Source organism: Salvelinus alpinus, chromosome 14 (genome assembly GCF_045679555.1).
Source record: "Salvelinus alpinus chromosome 14, SLU_Salpinus.1, whole genome shotgun sequence".
Classification (NCBI taxonomy): Eukaryota; Metazoa; Chordata; class Actinopteri; order Salmoniformes; family Salmonidae; genus Salvelinus; species Salvelinus alpinus.
In genome coordinates this window covers 53,257,997-53,278,322 of record NC_092099.1, presented here as the reverse complement: position 1 = coordinate 53,278,322, position 20,326 = coordinate 53,257,997, and the positions used below count along the sequence as shown (strand labels likewise).

Here is a 20,326-nt window from a genome sequence, read left to right as displayed (position 1 = left end):
GCTCTACAGGCCTCTATACCATGTTGCTGGGTCAGGGGTTTACACAATGGGTCTAACAGATTCTTTGGATTAGGTTAGGTATAAAAGTAAGGGTTACCACAGACAGGACATCAGTGCAGCAGTAGCAGCAGCAACAGCAGCAACTCAGTGACCAACAATGACCACCACCGGCATGAACATGGGAAGAGTAAGCATTTATTTTAATTTTATTCTAAAACAAATTTTTCTCTGTATTATATTTGTATCTTTACATAGAAAACTAAAAGCTTCTTATATTTGTTGCATTTATTGAATTATATATTTAGAAATTATAAATAAATACATTGTGTTTTCAGGCCACCTTCTATGAGGACAGAAACTTCCAGGGCCGCTCTTATGAGTGCAGCTCCGACTGCCCCGACATGTCCTCCTACATGAGCAGGTGCCAATCCTGCAGGGTCCAGAGTGGATGCTTCATGGTGTACGAGCGCCCCAACTACATGGGAAACCAGTACTTCATGAAGAGGGGAGAGTACTCTGACTACCAGAGTATGATGGGAATGACCGATGGTATCAGGTCCTGCCGCATGATCCCCATGGTAAAATATGATATTCAGGCTGCTGTAACAGCCCATAATTCCATAATTAATCACGCAAATCATATTTGAGCTATTCAACAGTCTGGTGCATTCAGTAAATAATTCAACATGTTCTTTCCTCCTAACAGCACCGTGGAAACTACAAGATGAGGATCTACGAGAGGGAGAACTTCGGAGGTCAGATGCACGAGATGATGGACGACTGTGACTCCATCCAGGAGCGTTACCGTATGTCAGACTGCCAGTCCTGCAACGTGATGGACGGCCACTGGCTGATGTACGAGCAGCCCCACTTCAGAGGCAGGCAGATGTACATGAGGCCTGGAGAGTACAGGAGCTTCAGAGAGATGGGCATGAGTGGCATGAAGTTTATGAGCATAAGGCGTATCACTGATATGTGCTAGACATCTCATATTGACCAAATAAAAGTGATTAGTAATCCGAAACAATTGAGTGTGCTACATTATTTCAATATTTTGGCGTTTTGTGTTTACATTATTACCAGAAAGATATGCGTAACATTTAAATTGTACTTTATACCATAAAACCTACTAAATGCTGTTATGGGCATGACTTATTGACTGCCATAAAGCATTCAAATGAATGTCCTCAAGATGATGAAGAGGGATTTTGATGTTAACACTAATGAATTGGTCAACTTGTAGAGTGAACAAACTTAACTAATAATACACATTGCGCTACTCCACAAACATCCCATCAACCCGCCTCCAATAAACCGTAACACGTACAGTTTACTTAAGCTTTTTTCTCTCATTATGCAACTGCAGCAGAATAAGTGGAATGGTATCAAATACATCAAACACATGGAAACCATGTGTTTGATGCCATTCCATTCGCTTCGTTCCAGCCGTTATTATGAGCCAATCATCCCCTCAGCAGTCTCCACTGTTGTGTATGGTAAAGGTACAGCTTTTTTACACAGACAATGAAACCAATCAGCAGGATTAAGACAATCAAGAAAATAAAAAATAAAAAACAATTAATATAGAGAGACCAATTTGATAAATTACCCTCTACAGCCACAATATTAAATACAAATAAAATGTTATGTCACATACAGCAAATAGAACAGGTGTAGACTTTACCGTGAAATACGTACTTACGAACCCTTTCCCAACAGTGCAGAGTTCAAAAGTAAGAAAGATTTGCTAAAAGGAAATAGTAACACAACAGAATAACAATAACGACTATATACAAGGAGTACTGGTACCGAGTCAATGTGCAGGGGTACGAGGTAGTTGAGGTAATTGAGGTAATACGTATAGGTGTGTGTGTATGCATGTGTTGGAGTTCCAGTGTAGTATGTGTGAGTGTGTGAGTAGAGTCCAATGAGTGTGTGGGTAGAGTCCAGTAAGTGTATGGGTAGAGTCCAATGAGTGTGTGGGTAGAGTCCAGTAAGTGTATGGGTAGAGTCCAATGAGTGTGTGGGTAGAGTCCAGTAAGTGTTTGAGCAGAGTCCAATGAGTGTTTGAGTAGAGTCCAGTAAGTGTTTGAGTAGAGACCAATGAGTGTTTGAGTAGAGTCCAGTAAGTGTTTGAGTAGAGTCCAATGAGTGTTTGAGTAGAGTCCAATGAGCATGCATAGAGCCGGGGCAAGAAACTCAGTGCAAATAAAAAGGGGGTCAATGCAAGTAGTCAGGGTAGTCATTGTTTATTAAAAATGAAATACAGAAATACCAAATGTACATAAGTATTCACCTCTGAGTCAATACTTTGTAGAAGCACCTTTGGCAGCGATTACAGCTTTGAGTGGTCTTGGGTATGTCTGTATCAGCTTTGCACATCTGGATTCTTCCATTCGTCCTTGCAGATTTTCTCAAGCTCTGTTAAGTTAGATGGGGAGCGGTGGTGAACAGCAATCTTCAAGTCTTTGCACAGATTCTGAAAGGGATTCAACTCTGGGCTTTGGCTGTGCCACTCAAGGACTTTCACATTCTTGTTCTGAAGCCATTCCAGTGTTGCTTTGGCTGTATGCTTAGGGTCATTGTCATGTTGGAACATAAATCTTCTCCACAGTCTAAAGTTGTTATCAGGTTCTCATCAAGGATTCGCCTGTTTTTCGCTCCATTCATTGATCTCTCTGTCCTTACCAGTCTCCCAGTCCCTGCCGCTAAAAATAATCCATATTGCATGATGATGCCAGCATCATGCTTCACGGTGGGGACGGTGTTAGATGGTGATGAGCTGTGCCAGTTTTTTTCCAGACATAGTGGTTGCTGAGTTTGGTCAGAGGGCCAGCTCTAGGCAGTCTGGGTAGTTCTATATTTTTTCAATTTCCCAATGATGGAGACCACTGTGCTCTTGGAAACTTTCAACACTCTAGAAATTGTTTCATACCCTTCCCCAGATATATGCCTCATCACAATTCTATCTCTGAGATTTCTTGGACTTCATGGTATAGTTTCTGCTCTGACATGCGTTGTCAGCTGTGAGACACACACACAAGTGTGTTTCTTTCTAAATAATGTCCAAACAATTGAATTGGCCACAGGTGGACTCCAATCAAGTTATAGTGACATCTCATGGATGATGAAAGGAAATTGATGCACTTGAGTTCAATTTGAAGTGTTACAGCAAAGTGATGCAAATACTTATGTAAATTATATATTTCTGTATTTAATTTTCAATAAATGTACAAACATTTCTAAAAACAGGTTTTCACTTTGTCATTATGGGGTATTGTGTGTAGATGGGTGAGATATATATTTTGAATTCAGGCTGTAACACAACAAAATGTGGACTAAGTCAAGGTGTATGAATACTTTCTCAAGGCACTTTAGGTCCTTAATGATACGGACACTGTTCCTTTTGTCCAGGTGGGAAATGGCAGTGTGGAGTGCAATAGAAATTGCGTCATCTGTGGATCTGTTGGGGCGGTATGCGAATTGGAGTGGGTCCAGGGTGTCTTGGATGATGATGTTAATGTGATCCATGACCAGCCTTTCAAAGCATTTCATGGCTACAGATGTGATTGCTACGGGGCGATAGTCATTTAGACAGGTTACCTTGGCATTCTTGAGCGCATGGACTATGGTGGTCTGCTTGAAACATGTAGGTATTACAGACTGGTCAGGGAGAGCTTGAAAATTTTAGTGAAGACACTTGCCAGCTGGTCAGTGCATTATCTGAGTATGCGTCCTGGTAATCCGTCTGGCCCTGCGGCCTTGTGAATGTTAACCTGTTTAAAAGTCTTACTCATATCGGCTACGGAGAGCAAGATCACACAGTCGTCCGGAACAGCTGAAGCTCTCATGCATGCTTCAGAGTTGCTAGTCTCGAAGCAAGCATAGAAATCAGTTAGCTCGTCTGGTAGGCTCGCGTTTCTGGGCAGTTCGCTGCTGGGTTTACCGTGGTAGTTTGCATGCCCTGCCATATCCGACGAGCGTCAGAGCCGGTGTAGTAGGATTTGATCTTAGTCCTGTATTGACGCTTTGCCTGTTTGATGGTTCGTCGTAGAGCATTTCGGGATTTCTTATAAGTATCCGGATTAGTGTCCTGCTCCTTGAACGTGGCAGCTCTAGCCTTTAGCTCAGTGGGGATGTTGCCTGTAATCCATGGCTTCTGGTTGGGATATGTACTGTACGTACGGTCACTGTGGGGACAACGTCGTCGATTTCTTTTTTTCTATTTCTTTTTTTATATATTTATTTTTATTAACCCAGCCCCCCCACTCTTCAGTGGATAAAAATAGCTCTTTTTGTTTTTACAGCTTTTTTGTTACATATACATGCAATTTACATTTTTACATTTTACATATAAGATGCACTTATTAATGAAGCCGATGATGGATGTGGTAAACTCCTCAATGACATCGGATGACTCTGGTGGTCAACCAAATACCAGGGGCGCAACTTTAACTGGGGACAGGGGTGACATGTGCCCCCCCCATATTAGGAAATTGCATTTTTGTGCCTCCCAGGTTTATCATTGGAATGTGACACAAAATGAGGCAACGGTGTGCTTAAGGACCATGTGGATGCCTCCGAGCGGTCGGGTAGGCTGTTTGGAGTGTTTATCCGACTAAAAAATATATATTATTATTATGTCCCCCCCACTTCTAAAACCAAAGTTGCGCCCCTGCCAAGTATGTGTAGCTCAAATATCTATGTAAATCATGCATTTATAGAAGTCAATGATAGAATTGTGTGAAAATGTTTGATCCATGTCATGAAGTTGTGATTCAGCCCTCAGTTGAGAACATGTACCCACAATGCTGGAAACCAGCAGCTCTGACGAGTCATAGATAGTGACCTCCCTTGTCTCTCCCCTCATCTCATGTTTGAAAAAATCTAGGTGGGCCCACAAGAGGATTGCTAAGATGATAGGTTGTACATGACTGGCAGACAGGTCAGGAGCCAACAGACGCATGCTTTGCTTGAAACAGGTGCTTCCCTCAGAACATGTGGAACGTAGACACTCCTCTTTACCGGCCCTTGGCATTAGGGACGTTTTGGCCATTTGTAGGCATGTGGGTACTTTTGTATAAGTAACTATGAAAATGTTGTAAATATCAAAATGTTGATGGTTGGTTTAACATACTGTGGAATTGATTGAAGACTCATAAATGCATTTTAAAACAGTGTTTTTTACACTGCTGCTACTCACTGTTAATTATCTATGCATAGTCACATTACCCCTACATACATGTACAACTTACCTCAATTACCTCAACTAACCTCTACCACGTACATTAACTTGGTACCGGTACCCCCTGTATATAGCCTCATTATTGTTATTTTATAGAGTTACTTTTTTTTTTACTTCAGTTTATTTAGTCAATATTTTCTTAACTCTATTTTCTTAAAACTGGGCTTGTAAGTCAGCATTCACGGTAAGATCTACACCTGTTGTAGTCGGCGCATGTGACAAATAAAAATGTATTTGATTTGAGATTCTGAAGTACAGTATAGCATTTGTACCCCACAAAAAATACAATAAAAAAAAATAGGACTGCTATTAAAACAGACATGACAGGGACTCATTTCAGAATGCCATTCCTGAAATCAAAGACCATTTGGCCTCAAATACATATAAAACTGCATGTGTGCATCTAAATTACCCTCAACATTGCTTTTAAGGCAGAAAATTCTCATTTGTCCCCCCTTTTCACTGTACATAATAATGCTTTCCCGTCTGTGGTGACAAACAGTGGGAGCAACCATTGCATAGCATACAGCTGACTCATGTGTTTCATACAATGGAACCAGAGATTCTTTGGATGTCACATCAGGTATAAAACAGGCTACAGACCGGCATAGCTATAGCATCGCTCAAAATAACCATGAACATGCAGGGAAAGGTGAGTTAATATTGTTCTTTGCGGTTTAGAGGTCATGTGATCTGATTATTACTGTATATACAGTAATGCAGTGGTTTTATATAATATATACATTAAATACAGTAATAACACTATACACAGATCAAAATTCAGTGCTTCTACATCTGCATTGCTTGCTGTTTGGGGTTTTAGGCTGGGTTTCTGTACAGCACTTTGTGACATCGGCTGATGTAAAAAGGGCTTCATAAATACATTTGATTGAATAATGCAAAGCATTGTATTATAACCACCAATTAAAGGAAAGTTCTACACAGTTCTGAACACATTCTGGTCACATATTCTTCTGGCTAATTGCAAGAGTATTTGTTTTCAGATCATCTTCTACGAGGACAAGAACTTTCAGGGTCGCTCCTATGAGACCAGCCAGGACTGCCCTGAGCTGACATCCCACCTTAGCAGGTGCAACTCCTGCAGGGTTGAGAGCGGCTGCTTCATGGCCTACGATCGCAACAACTACATGGGAAACCAGTACTTCATGCGAAGGGGCGAGTACCCTGACTACCAGCGTATGATGGGTTTCGATGACTGCATCAAGTCCTGCCGTAACATCCCCATGGTATGAACCACCATGATACATCACAGATTCCAACACAGTTTAACGTTTATAAAAAACTAATCCCATATACAAAATGTATGTTAACAGCACAGAGGAGACTACAAGATGAGGATCTACGAGAGGGAGAACTTCGGAGGTCAGATGCACGAGATGAGCGAGGACTGTGACTCCATCCAGGAGCGTTACCGTATGTCCGACTGCCAGTCCTGCAACGTGATGGACGGCCACTGGCTGATGTACGAGCAGCCCCACTTCAAAGGCAGGCAGATGTACATGAGACCTGGAGAGTACAGAAACCTCAGAGAGATGCAGGGATACAATGGAATGAAGTTCAGTTCCATCAGAAGGATCACCGACTCCTGTTAAATTATCAGGCCCACCTGTTCAATGGAACGGTTGACTTTTAAATAAAAAATAATAATTCTTATTTAATATCAAGTCTTTTGTCTTGTTCTGCAAAAATCCACAGAGGACCAACACAACACATTTTTACCAGTTCAGTTGAGTCCTGATTCAAACACTTTCCATAAGTGGTTGAAACTACATTGATCCTATACTCCTTTTGCTTTTGAATAAAATCATCACATTTTGCAAGGCACGCCAATGCATCACTCTACTACTGGAGCCCAATGTAAAACTAGAGACCCATGATTATATACAAAACAAAGAGTAGGAGAAAGTGTTGAAAGTTGTAATAGAACTATCAATGCATAGCTTTTACCTAATGGATGTAGCTAATAAAATGTATATTTTATAAAATTGTAATTGCATTTCCTTCCAATTTCCTATTTAAAAAGGTAAAATGAACCAGTCAGTGTCTGACCCAAAACATGAACCTGTACGGACAGACAACACTGAACACAGTATGATATATGACTTTAATCTGTCTTAGTGTTTCTGAGAAATGGCGCTGGGCCAGTAACCGAAAGGGCGTTGGTTTGAATCCCAGAGCCGACTAGGTGAAAAATCTGCCGACGTGCCCTTGAGCAAGGCACTTAACCCTAATTGCTCCTGTAGGTCGCTCTGGATAAGAGTTTCTTCACTGATTTAATAATAGGGTAACTATATAATTGTATTTAATGGTTAAATAGTAGTGTGTTTATGTGCCATCAAAGGTTACCATGCTTTAGAGTATGCCAAACCTACAAAAAGCATTTAGAAATGGAGGGTATACACTTTTTACCTTTCGTGCTTGTTTAATTTTAAGTTTATTATGTTAATGCTCAATATACCGCTTAATAAAGGCTTTTTATATTTAAAACACACCTGAATAGATGGACCTGGATTTTTCACACTTCACATCTGTCACACCCTAACCTTAGAGAGCCTTTTTATGTCTCTATTTGGTTGGTTAGGATGTGATTTGGGTGGGCATTCTATGTTCTTTATTTCTATGTTTTGTATTTCTATGTTTTGGCAGGGTATGGTTCTCAATCAGGGACAGCTGTCTATCGTTGTCTCTGATTGGGAATCATACTTAGGCAGCCTTTTTTCCTTTGGTGTTTGTGGGTAGTTATCTTTGTTAGTGGTACTAATGCACTGTTAATCTTCACGGTTGTTTCTTTGTTTTCTTGGCGACATTTACTAAAATAAAAGAATAAATGTACGCTTACCACTCTGCACCTTGGTCTCCTTCCGACGACGGCCGTGACAACACCTTTTTTCTGATTTGAACTTTTCCAGTGCTCCTGTATCTTGCACACACAACTTTGTGTTTGCAAAACTATTGTAAGATAGATATGGAAATGATCAGGCACAACAAATTACTCTGTTTTCTATGTGTGAACATTTACCAGTCACCATGATGAAATAGTGAAACAAAACATCAAACTCCCTACTCCCATGTCACAAAATACACATTCCCTCAAACAAGACCAAGCAAGAACTTCACTTGAGTTTTGGCTTTGAATGAACTCCAATTTGTCCACCTGGGGTCTGACCTCTCCCTTTCCCAGTTGGTTACCCAAGTACCTGGTCTCCTACCTTGCAGACTCTGTTAAGATGCTTGAGGTGGTCTTCCAAGGTATGTCTATAAATGGTAATGCTATCCAGATACAGTTGCAGTCGGAGGTTTACATACACCTTAGCCAAATACATTTGAACTCAGTTTTTCACAATTCCTGACATTTAATCCTAGTAAAAATTGCCCTGTCTTAGGTCAGTTAGGATCACCACTTTATTTTAAGAATGTGAAATGTCAGAATAATAGTAGAGAGAATTATTTATTTGACCTTTTATTTCTGTCATCACATTCCCAGTGGGTCAGAAGTTTACATACACTCAATTAGTATTCGGTAGCATTGCCTTTAAATTGTTTAACTTGGGTCAAACGTTTCGGGTAGCCTTCCACAAGCTTCCCACAATAAGTTGGGTGAATTTTGGCCCATTCCTCCTGACAGAGCTGGTGTAACTGAGTCAGGTTTGTAGGCCTCCTTGCTCGCACACACTTTTTCAGTTCTGCCAACAACTTTTATAGGATTGAGGTGAGGGCTTTGTGATGGCCACTCCAATACCTTGACTTTGTTGTCCTTAAGCCATTTTGCCACAACTTTTGAAGTATGCTTGGGGTCATTGTCCATTTGGAAGACCCATTTGCGACCAAGCTTTAACTTCCTGACTGATGTCTTGAGATGTTGCTTCAAGGTCTGTTAATATTGTCAGAAAAGGCCAAAGTCTATTAATAAAATCATTTATGGGCATGTGTTGAATTGGTACTGAATTATTCCCCTAAAAATTATTCCATGTAAACATCAGTGTAAAATGTTATATACAGTGCCTTCAGAAAGTATTCACACCCCTTGACCTCTTCCACATTTTACAGCCTGAATTTAAAATGTATTAAATTTAGATTTTTGTCACTGGCCTACACGCAATACCCCATAATGTCAAAGTGGAATTTTTTTTTTACATTTGTACAAATGAATTAAAAATTAATAGCTGAAATGACTCGAGTCAATAAGTATTTAACCCCTTTGTTATGGCAAGTCTAAATAAGGTCCGCAGGAAAAATTGCTTATTAACATGTCACATAATAAGTTGCATGGACTCACTCAGTGTGCAAAACTTGTGTTTAAATATATGTTTTAATGAATACCTCATCTCTGTACCCTACACATATAATTATCCGTAAGGTCCCTCAGTTGAGTAGCACATTTCAACCACAGATTCAACCACAAAGACCAGGGAGGTTTTCCAATTCCTCCCAAAGGGCACCTATTGGTAGATCGGTTAAAAAAAGCAGACATTAAATATCCCTTTGAGCATGGTGAAGTTATTAATTACACTTTGGATTGTGTATCAACACACCCAGTCACTACAACGATATGGGCGTCCTTCCTAACTCAGTTGCCGGAGAGGAAGGAAACTGGTGACTTTAAAACAGTTTGAGTTTAATGGCTAAGATAAAAGAAAACTGAGGATGGATCAACAACGTCGTAGTTACTCCACAATAATAACCTAATTAACAGAGGGAAAATGCATCCTGTTTGCAACAAGACGTTAAAGTAATTCTGCAAAAAAATGTGGCAAAGCAATACATTTTTTGTCCTGAATACAAAGTGTTATGTTTTCTGGAAAATCCAATACAACACATTACTGAGTACCACTCTCCATATTTTCAAGAATTGTAGTGGCTGCATCATGTTATGGGACTGGGGAGTTTTTCGGGGATAAAAAATAAACTGAATGGTGCTAAGCACAGGCGAAATCCTAGAGGAAAATCTGGTTCAGTCTGCTTTCCACCAGACACTGGGGGGTGAATTCACCTTTCAGTAGGACAATAACCTGAAACACAAGGCCAAATCTACACGTGAGTTCCTTACCAAGAAGGCGGTGAATATTCCTTCGTGGCAGAGTTACAGTTTTGACTTAAATCTCCTTAAAAATCTATGGCAAGAACTGAAAATGGTTGTCTAGCAATGATCAACAACCAATCTGACAGAGCTTGAAGAGTTATAAAAAGAATAATGGGCAAATGTTGCTCAATCCAGGTGTGGAATTCTCTTAGAGACTTACCCAGAAAGACTCACAGCTGTAGTCGCTGCCAAAGGTGCTTCTGCAAAGTATTCACTTGGTATGTGATATTAAATTAGATATTTCTGTATTTCATTTTTCTATAAATCTGCAAAGAAATCTAAAAACATGTTTTCTCTTTGTCGTTTTAGGGTATTGTGTTTAGATATGTGAGAGAGAAAAATCTATTTAATCCATTTTAAATTCAGGCTGTAGCACAACAAAATGTGGGAAAAGTCCAGGGGTATGAATACTGTCTGAAGGCACTTAGTAGTCATATAGTTGCTACCGCTCCACTTTACTAACCACTACTAGAATGTTCTTGGATTCCAGATATAAAATTTCATAATTTATGAATTGTATGCCTACAGTTTTGCTGGAGGAAAGAAAATCCCAGCAACCATCTAATTACATACATTACATCTAATTACATAATATATTCATTTTAATCCACATTGATTCACACTGGGCAAGACCAGCTAATATGAAATCATGTTTTTCAGTCATGTTTTATATGTTTCTAATAGACTGATGTTTGAATCATGATGCTACCATGTTTTGTGTTTTTCTTTAAATAAAAGATTGGAATCGTAATACCCATGAACAAATGTCAGTTAACTTAGTTGATATCTCTGAAAAGTCTCGATATGAAGAGTTCCCGCTCCTACTGTTATTCAACAGAAACAATAAAGGCATGGGCTCTCCTCACAAATGCACCCAGCCGGAAATAATGACCCTTTAATAATGACCCTTTAAAGGTCACTTTGTACTGTACATGGAGGGGGGCCTCTATGCCATGTTGCTCTGTCAGGGGTTTGAACAATGGAGCCACATATTCTTTATCGGTTGGCTCAGGTATAAAAGCGATAGGGGGACATACAGAAACGTGTGCAATCCTGAGACCAACACAGTAACCGCAACCATGTCTACGGGCAAGGTGTGTGGAGCGTTGATGAAACTGGACATTTAAGCAGCAGTTTTTCAAATTTGTTTAAAACCATCAATGAATTGTACTGTACTGTTAGAACTACATCTAATTTTAATAAATTATGGTTTTGTTGTGTGTTTTTAGATCATCTTCTACGAGGACAGGAACTTCCAGGGTCGTTCCTATGAGACCTCCAGCGACTGCCCTGAGCTGACCTCCTACCTGAGCAGGTGCAACTCCTGCAGAGTTGAGAGCGGCTGCTTCATGGTGTACGACCGCTCCAACTTCATGGGAAACCAGTACTTTGTGAGGAGGGGAGAGTATGGTGACTACCAGCGTATGGGCATGAGCGATTGCATCAGATCTTGCCGTAACATCCCCATGGTAAATATATTAAACCTGTTCATTTTGACTCCCATAGGCCACATGTACAACTCCAGCAAAAGCAATGTGATGGTATATTTGGAACGATTTGGTAAAACACTTTTCCCATATCCATTTACAGCACAGAGGAAACTTCCGGATGAGGATTTACGAGAAGGAGAACTTTGGAGGTCAGATGCACGAGCTGAGCGACGACTGTGAGTCCATGACCGATCGTTTCCGCATGAACGACATGCAGTCCTGCAACGTGATGGACGGCCACTGGCTGATGTACGAGCAGCCCCACTTCAGAGGCAGGCAGATATACATGAGACCTGGAGAGTACAGGAACATGAGAGAGTTGAGCATGCACATGGGCTCCAACCCTGTGAGGTTCAACAGCATGAAGCGTATTTTGGATTCTTGTTATTAAATTCAGCAATGACTAAAATTACGAGTATAAATAAAATCACCTAACTTTTAAATGAAAGTGTCTTTAATTTTTGAGTCCTTGGTTTTGAGTCCTTGGTTTGAGGTAAAGGGGCATTCAGAAGATACATTTTCATATGGTTAGTTTTCCCATACAAGTGCAATGGGAGCAGATGTCAGGATGCATTCTATTTCAACACTGATGTGGAATTAATTAATGGTATTAGAACATTTTCAAAAATCACAATCTGTTAAAACCACTGATCATTATATATGGTTAATGTTGAAGTAAATGTTAAAGCAATAATAGAAGCAACAACACGACACAACACGACACAGCTCCTATTATTCATACTGTAAAGGATAGAAAATGTGGATATTTGTTGGGAATACATCTTGTGTGGAAGTTTCAACTGCAATCTGCAGTTGCATACATTTTTGGACATTTAAATTAATGATATATACCCATTGATTCATGAAGAATATATATTAAAAATGGCCCATCAGAACCCAACATATAAGCTTGTTTTAACTCCTCTGTAAATGTAAACAAACACTGTATAGCCAAAACATGGTTAAAAATATACTGTTTATATCATATCATATCATGCATATCATATCATATCATCATGGGGCGGCAGGAAGCCTAGTGGTTTAGAGCGTTGGGCCAGTAACCGAAAGGTTGCTGGATTGAATCCCTGAGCTGACAAGGTAGAAAAAAACTGTCGTTCTGCCCCTGAACACGGCAGTTAACCCACTGTAGGCAGTCATTGTAAATAAGAATTTGTTCTTAACTGACTTGCCTCGTTAAATAAAAAATAAAAAATAAAATGTACTATTGATATCAGTGGATACATTTTTCAAGCCCATTCCCTCAGCTGTTTACCAAAACAGATTGCCCCTTTAAACAGCTATGAAACATTATTGATTTTTTATTGTAGTGAAGACTTATTGTAATAAACACCTCCAAAGCTGTACTATTTATGCTCCACAAATACTGCCATCCTTACACACATACTGCCATCCTTACACACATACTGCCATCCTTACACACATACTGCCATCCTTACACACATACTGCCATCCTTACACACATACTGCCATCCTTACACACATACTGCCATCCTTACACACATACTGCCATCCTTACACACATACTGCCACTTAGAAAAGTCACAGGAAACCCAGGAGAGGGCAGCACCTCCACAGTATATCAGCAGAGTGCTGGATTTTGGGGAGAGATGACGGGTCAATAAAAATTATTCAGTTGAATTATTGTATCTCAAACATGATGAGTTTATAGGTTTAACCATTAGATGCAATCCTTACAGATTTCAGACTCATCCAAAGACTGGGATGCTATTATGATTTCTAAATAATAAATTATATTTTATATACATATATTTTATTTTATATTTTATATCACATACAATTTGAATATCATAATGTATATGTAGATATGCATAATGCATCATGTAGATCTGCATAATGTAGATATGCATAATGTAGATAAGCATAATGTAGATATGTATACATTTCTAATAAACAAAGTGTTGACTAATACTAAATAACATGTAAAAATAGACCAATTAGATGTAATGAATAACAAACACATTGTTTATATACAGTACCATGTCATGATGCATTTTAATGGTGTGCATTAGGAAGCAGAGAGCTCATATATCAACCGCTACAGAAACATTTAAATAACGCTTATCTAGCTAGAATAAAGCTGTCAACCATCACAAGATCTGGCATTGACAAATAGCCTGGGGAATTTTGCCTAGGTTCTGCAGCTGTAGTCACTACATGTTTGTTTCCTTACCTTGAAAGCAAAATACTATTTTGGTTTCTTCTGTAGCCATAGACATTAATATTTGATTACCAAAAAAAAATGGAACCGCAATCTCTCTAAATTATATTTTTAACATCAAACTACCTTGATACCAATTTGTGATTGTCTATCAGCTCACAGAGTTGTTGCAGAGAGGAATCACAAGGTGTTGTGGAAGCAGTTTGCTATTAGAATACGTGAATAGTGACCATGATGGTACACAGTACAGTTGAACAGTTTGCCCTGTTCCAGTTCACAGTCATGCAGGTTTAATTACGCACTTCTGGAAATGACTGGAGAATCGGGAAGCAGCCATTCATTACAGTCAAAATGAGTCCCAATGTAAATATTCAAGGTCACTCTCCTGTTGGCCACTAGAGTCACTCTCCTGTTGCCTATAGTGTAAAATTCTATCAATACAGTCAATCACATGACCTGGGTTGTTGGCCACACAAGCAGCCCCTCACTTGGCTGTGGATCAACTGAGACCAGAGGTGGCACGAGCACAAGTTTGACTGGACATATTCCAAAACCTCACCCCTGAAACATTACGGAAACCACCAGACAAGGGGAGTCAAATCTGTCCTTTTCTTATAATCCATCATATTTTTATTATATTTTGCAGTGTGTTTGAAATGTTAATAGATTATATTTGTATGTAGCTAGAGATTCAGAAAGTAGTACATGTCAAACAATAATGGTGATATTTGTGCACATCTGATCATATTTTACATTCACTCCAGTGAAAGGTGAATCACGTAAATCAATTAACGTGTATCTGTGAGAGCCTACTTTTAAGGATCAAATAAATGCTTGATAAATCAGTTTTGCGTTGGCTATTCTGTCATCAGCTTTGGGTTGGGTATTCTGTCATTCGTTCTTTAAGTTACTAGATCTTGTTTTTCCACTGATAAACACGTGTCTATTACATGAGGGGTTAATTAGCACCATTGAAGCCTTTGTGTACCGAACAAAAAGGTCATTCACCCGGCTGACAAAGAAAAACAACTACCTTTTGTAGTTTGGCAGCCGTGCTGTCTTTTCAAAAAGGCTGACATCTAAAGTTAATTGATCAACATATCAATGTCTCTATTCCTAGAGGGTATAAAAATGGCCATGGTTCGCCTAGTCAGTGTTGCAGTGTGACCAAATTTAGCCAACACAATGGGAAAGGTAAGGATTGTTGTTTCGCTGCACATATTTTGTCCCGTCGCACGTTCTTGTTCACTGTTTGTCTGACAGAACACAGAACAATGAACACCTGCGAGAGATCCTTTGCCTTGAACAAAACTGAATAGGGTTGTTTTACCAGCCATACACACGTTCTTTCCATTGTTCATACAGATGTAGGATCTTAATTTGACCTACATTGTCACAGCAAAATAATCCTGCAGCAACAGGTTTTGAACATTTAGTCCATAATGTTGCTTAATTGGTGGTTAGGCTATTAGCTGGCAAAAAGTAGGCTACATGAAAAGTGCAATACTGTTAATATAACCATGTGTTGGTGTGGATTTGCTGAGAATTTATGTAAATCAGGAAGCTTGGTGCTTGAAAATTCTCAGCAACAAAAGAATGATAAAACTAAGAACCTACATCTGTACGCATGTTTACTTCCATTACTATTTTTAGATAATCTTCTACGAGGAAAAGAACTTCCAGGGTCGCTCCTATGAGTGCCCCGTCGACTGTGCCGACCTGCACACCCATTTCAGCCGCTGTAACTCCATCCAAGTGGAGAGCGGTAGCTGGATGGTCTATGAGCGCCCAAACTACATGGGCTACCAGTACTTCCTGAGAAGGGGAGAGTATCCCGACTACCAGCGCTGGATGGGCTTTAATGATTGTGTAAAGTCCTGCCGCATGATCCCTCAAGTGAGCCCATATTCCTCTTTCCTGGTATACAAGTTAACCCATCATTGATGTAGGTAGTATGGTAACATGGTAAATACATTTTTTACTTGAAACTTAATAGTAAAGAAACTGAATGAACGTAGCTGTCTTCTCTTCCTTGTCCTCAGAATCAGGGAGCTCACAAGATGAGAATCTACGAGCGCTCTGACTTTGGCGGTCAGATGTTGGAGTTTGCCGATGACCTCCCCTCCCTCTATGATCGATTCCAGTACAATGATATCCACTCCTGCAATGTTATGGAGGGGTATTGGCTCTTCTATGAGCATCCCAACTACAGAGGCAGGCAGTACCTCCTGAGACCTGGCGAGTACAGGAGATACAGTGACTGGGGAGCAATCAATTCAAGGATTGGTTCAATCAGACGTGCTGTTGCTCACCCAAACTGACAGGCAATACATCATCAACATGAAACTGAGCCTAACATTTAAATTAAATAAAGTTATTTCCACCTGCAATCCTATTGTCTTCTATAGTGTTCACACAATAAGTATGAAAACATGCTACATACTGTCCCTATAACCTAGTATACACCATGAAAAGTTTCAACACATTTGTTGAATCGAGGCATTTAATAGTTTTACGTCTTATACTGTCATTTTGAGAGAAAACCATTGGTCATATTCATCGTCCAAATACAAAATTATAGTCAATAAAATAATGGTTTCCATTTTCAAGCCATTTATCCAAAGACGTAAGAATGTTTACCTCACTCTCCTAAAATAAGTTTTCCTTCTAAAGTAAAACCATAAAACCATAATTTGAGATCAGAATTTTAACACCCCCTGTGTTAAATGTAACACTTTCTTAGTGTGTACTATACTATATGTGACCCACCGAAATAGTGTTAAACCAACACTTTTCAAAAGGTTGATGAACTAACCCACCAAGAGCGCTGTGTCCCTAACACCACGGGTGTTGCAAATTCTGACTTAAAATGAACACTATTAGAGCTGATGCTGTTACACTTTCTCAGTGTTGGGGAATTAACACCTGGGGTCTTGCAGTAACTTGGTGTTGTTTTTTTAACACTGTAGGGTTAAAGCGTTATTTTCACATTTATTTCCCAGGGTGCTTTTCGAGCAAATTTTTGAGATTCTAGTACCACCCATGACTGTATTTGCTAGTGACAGAGATATCATTGTTGCATTCGATGACTTTCAGTCCTGTAGTCTTCACCAAATGAGTGCCTAAGTGAATATATTTTGTCATAAGAATACATATATTTCTTAATAATACCATACTTTGACAACCAAGTTTTACCCCAACACAGTGGTCTGAAATGTTTATTTTATTTTATTTAACCTTAATTTAACCAGGAAGGACTCATTGAGATTTAAAATCTATTTTTCAAGAGCGTCCTGGCCAAGATAGGCATCACCAAGTCATTACAAAAATTACAGACAAACAACATGAAAAACTACAAGTAATCTAGTAAAAACCATAGAATTCACAAGAGTATCAAAAACAGCTAATTAAAAACATTGACAGGTCAGGGAATCAGTCTCAAGATCATTCATCAGTGATTTAAAAATACCAATCGGGACAAGTTCTTCCAGTTTAAAAGTATTTTGTAAGACGATGGCGCAGAGTACATAAAAGCCCTTTTACCAAATTCAGTTCGGACATTTGGAACAGTTAGCAGGATAAAGTCCAGCGAACGAAGAGAGTACCCACCACATTTCTGAACAATAAAAATGCCCAAATAAAAAGGTAGTAAACCCAAAATGGCTTTATAAATAAAAGTATACCAGTGACTGAGCCTACGAGTGACTAGAGAAGGCCAGCCAACCCTGGTATACAAAGTGCAGTGGTGCGTAAGGGTTTTGCAGTTTAAAATAAATCTCAAAGTGCCATGGTAAAGGGTGTCAATTGATCTCAAACACTGAGCAGAAGCATTCATATATAAAATATCCCCATAGTCTAGTAAAGGCATAAATGTAGCTGATACTAGCCTCCTTCTGGCTTCAAAAGAAAAACAGGCCTTATTCCTAAAATAAAATCCCAATTTCAGCTTAATTTTTTTTGTAAGTTGTTGAATATGCAATTCAAAAGAGAGGCCGTAATCAATTAAAATTTCAAGATATTTATATGAGGTTACAACCTCAATCTCCTTGCCTTGACAGGTAGTAATAGGTGAAAGGTTCAGAGGTCTATTTCTTGCTTTAGAAAACACCATTAGTTTAGTTTTGTCAGTATTGAGGATAAGCTTCAATTGACACAAGGTATGTTGAACAGTATAAAAAGCAGTTTGCAAGTTCTGAAATGCCAGGTTTGCAGGCCACATCAACAAGTCATACTATACTGTCCTGCAAATCGTTGTGTAGTCTAAGATCAATTAATCAATCATTGTGCATGGAGAAATATAGATATTAAAAGAAACTGTTCTAAAAAGCAACCTGCAACAAAGCATGCTGGGAAATATGATAATGAGGACCCTCCTATGTCTTTTTCACACTGAGAGAAAAATTACTCAACACAGTCGAGTAACAAATCAAAATAAATCAAATTTCATTTATCACATACTACAGGTGTAGACCTTACAGTGAAATGCTTACTTACAAGCCCTTAATTAACCAACAATGCAGTTTTAAGAAAACACCTCAAAAAAAGTAAGAGATAAGAATAACAAATAATTAAAGAGCAGCAGTAAAATAACAGTAGCGGGGATATGTACAGGGGGAAACAACAAGCCCATGTGGTGTTGATTCCACTGTGATTCCACTGTGATTCCACTGTGAACACTTCTTTTATTCTCTGCAGGTGGGGTCAATTTATATCCCACTGGTGTTAACCCCACTAGAATCAACACTCAAAAATAACACAGTTTTTACCTCAACACCAAGATTTGAACACCTGCACATTTGTTGCGCACAAACAACTCTCAATACCTCAATGTGAGTGACGGAGAGAACACAAAGACTCATTCAATAAAAATGTGTACATCAAGCACAATTCTGCACAACATAACAGTTAAAATAGTTTAGGAAACTGAATTTGTTTCTGGATACTGCATAAAAAAAACGTATATACACAACTGTATAACTACCTCTACACAATATTAGCTCTATTTAAAAAAAAAAAAATCTCTATTCAAATTTGGTTCTTCATCATGAACCACACTCTGTCAACTAGACTGGCTTGATAAGTAACCTTGCCAGAGACCTGAACACTTGCTTTAGCTCCCCAAGCTAATGCCAAGGCATTATCTCAGCAAGCTTAAACTGTGGAGAATGGTAACCAGTCGGTTGCAAACACACATAAAACTAGAACTGTTCTGAGCAGATTTTCCTTCTTGGTCTTCAACCTCCCTCTAAGCCCATTTTGAAATTAACATAAATACGCCGATATCTCAAATTCGTTTTTCAGACAATCCGCAACCCAACAGGTTTAAATATTCTAAATAGACTTGAAAACTTGGTTGGAATTTGAGGACATGTTCTCAACTGGTTTATTGTATTCATTTTTTAATTTATTTTATTGTATAGCCTACTAATCAGACCAATATCTATTTGTGCAGTTAGATGACAAATCAAAGTTTCATTTGGTGTTCCTGCTGTTCTCTTTGGCCAAAATCTTAACAGAATCTTAATTTGATCTCAATTCACAATTTACACAAGTCTGAGTTTAGCACATGGTCCCGAGGTTAGGATTTGGGCCTTTATGTATGCTGTCCCTTAGTAACATAAATATGGTATGCTATTTCTTTGATATGCAGATTAGCTACATCCACAGTTGTGGGCCCTGAGTTGAGACATAAAGGCATCATCTTCCCATGTGATGTGTGCAATAAGCACTCTGGGTAATTAGGTACTTGTATGGAACGTAACAGTGTCTGGTCTAGTGGTAGAGCTACCCATTCCAGACCAGGCATACCCGCTGGAAACGGGGTTACGAATCCCGACTTGGTCGTTCTCATCTGTCATGTATGTCTTCCACTGTCGATACACAATATATTAACCAAAATAAAAATATATATATTTAAAGAATTACATGGAATGTAATTAATTAAGGCATGTTCCAGTTTGCCGATGACCTCCCCTCCCTCTATGATCGATTCCAGTACAATGATATCCACTCCTGCAATGTTATGGAGGGGTATTGGCTCTTCTATGAGCATCCCAACTACAGAGGCAGGCAGTACCTCCTGAGACCTGGCGAGTACAGGAGATACAGTGACTGGGGAGCAATCAATTCAAGGATTGGTTCAATCAGACGTGCTGTTGCTCACCCAAACTGACAGGCAATACATCATCAACATGAAACTGAGCCTAACATTTAAATTAAATAAAGTTATTTCCACCTGCAATCCTATTGTCTTCTATAGTGTTCACACAATAAGTATGAAAACATGCTAC

At 39.1% G+C, this 20,326-nt stretch overlaps 5 protein-coding genes across 5 annotated transcripts in view; 4 read left to right on the top strand and 1 right to left on the bottom strand.

The window, feature by feature from the left end:
- Positions 1–20,326, bottom strand: part of LOC139539075 (gamma-crystallin M3-like) — a 37,071-nt gene that overhangs the window by 11,489 nt on the left and 5,256 nt on the right. The window contains exon 4 of the mRNA XM_071341796.1: positions 2,755–2,782. Coding sequence (XP_071197897.1) covers positions 2,755–2,782 — 28 coding nt within the window. The remainder of the gene's footprint in view (positions 1–2,754; positions 2,783–20,326) is intronic.
- On the top strand, positions 100–1,027 carry LOC139539074 (gamma-crystallin M3-like). Its single transcript, XM_071341794.1, has 3 exons — positions 100–187; positions 336–578; positions 707–1,027. Exons 1-3 carry the CDS (start codon positions 158–160, stop codon positions 980–982), a joined length of 549 nt encoding a protein of 182 aa, XP_071197895.1. The 5' UTR covers positions 100–157; the 3' UTR covers positions 983–1,027.
- On the top strand, positions 5,858–6,924 carry LOC139538215 (gamma-crystallin M3-like). The gene is made up of 3 exons (XM_071340078.1): positions 5,858–5,897; positions 6,250–6,492; positions 6,580–6,924. Exons 1-3 carry the CDS (start codon positions 5,880–5,882, stop codon positions 6,856–6,858), a joined length of 540 nt encoding a protein of 179 aa, XP_071196179.1. The 5' UTR covers positions 5,858–5,879; the 3' UTR covers positions 6,859–6,924.
- LOC139539204 (gamma-crystallin M3-like) lies at positions 11,426–12,227 on the top strand. The gene is made up of 3 exons (XM_071342105.1): positions 11,426–11,440; positions 11,576–11,815; positions 11,937–12,227. The coding sequence occupies exons 1-3, from the start codon at positions 11,426–11,428 to the stop codon at positions 12,225–12,227; spliced, it is 546 nt and encodes a 181-aa protein (XP_071198206.1).
- LOC139538214 (gamma-crystallin S-1-like) lies at positions 14,519–16,410 on the top strand. The gene is made up of 3 exons (XM_071340076.1): positions 14,519–15,230; positions 15,690–15,932; positions 16,079–16,410. Exons 1-3 carry the CDS (start codon positions 15,222–15,224, stop codon positions 16,355–16,357), a joined length of 531 nt encoding a protein of 176 aa, XP_071196177.1. The 5' UTR covers positions 14,519–15,221; the 3' UTR covers positions 16,358–16,410.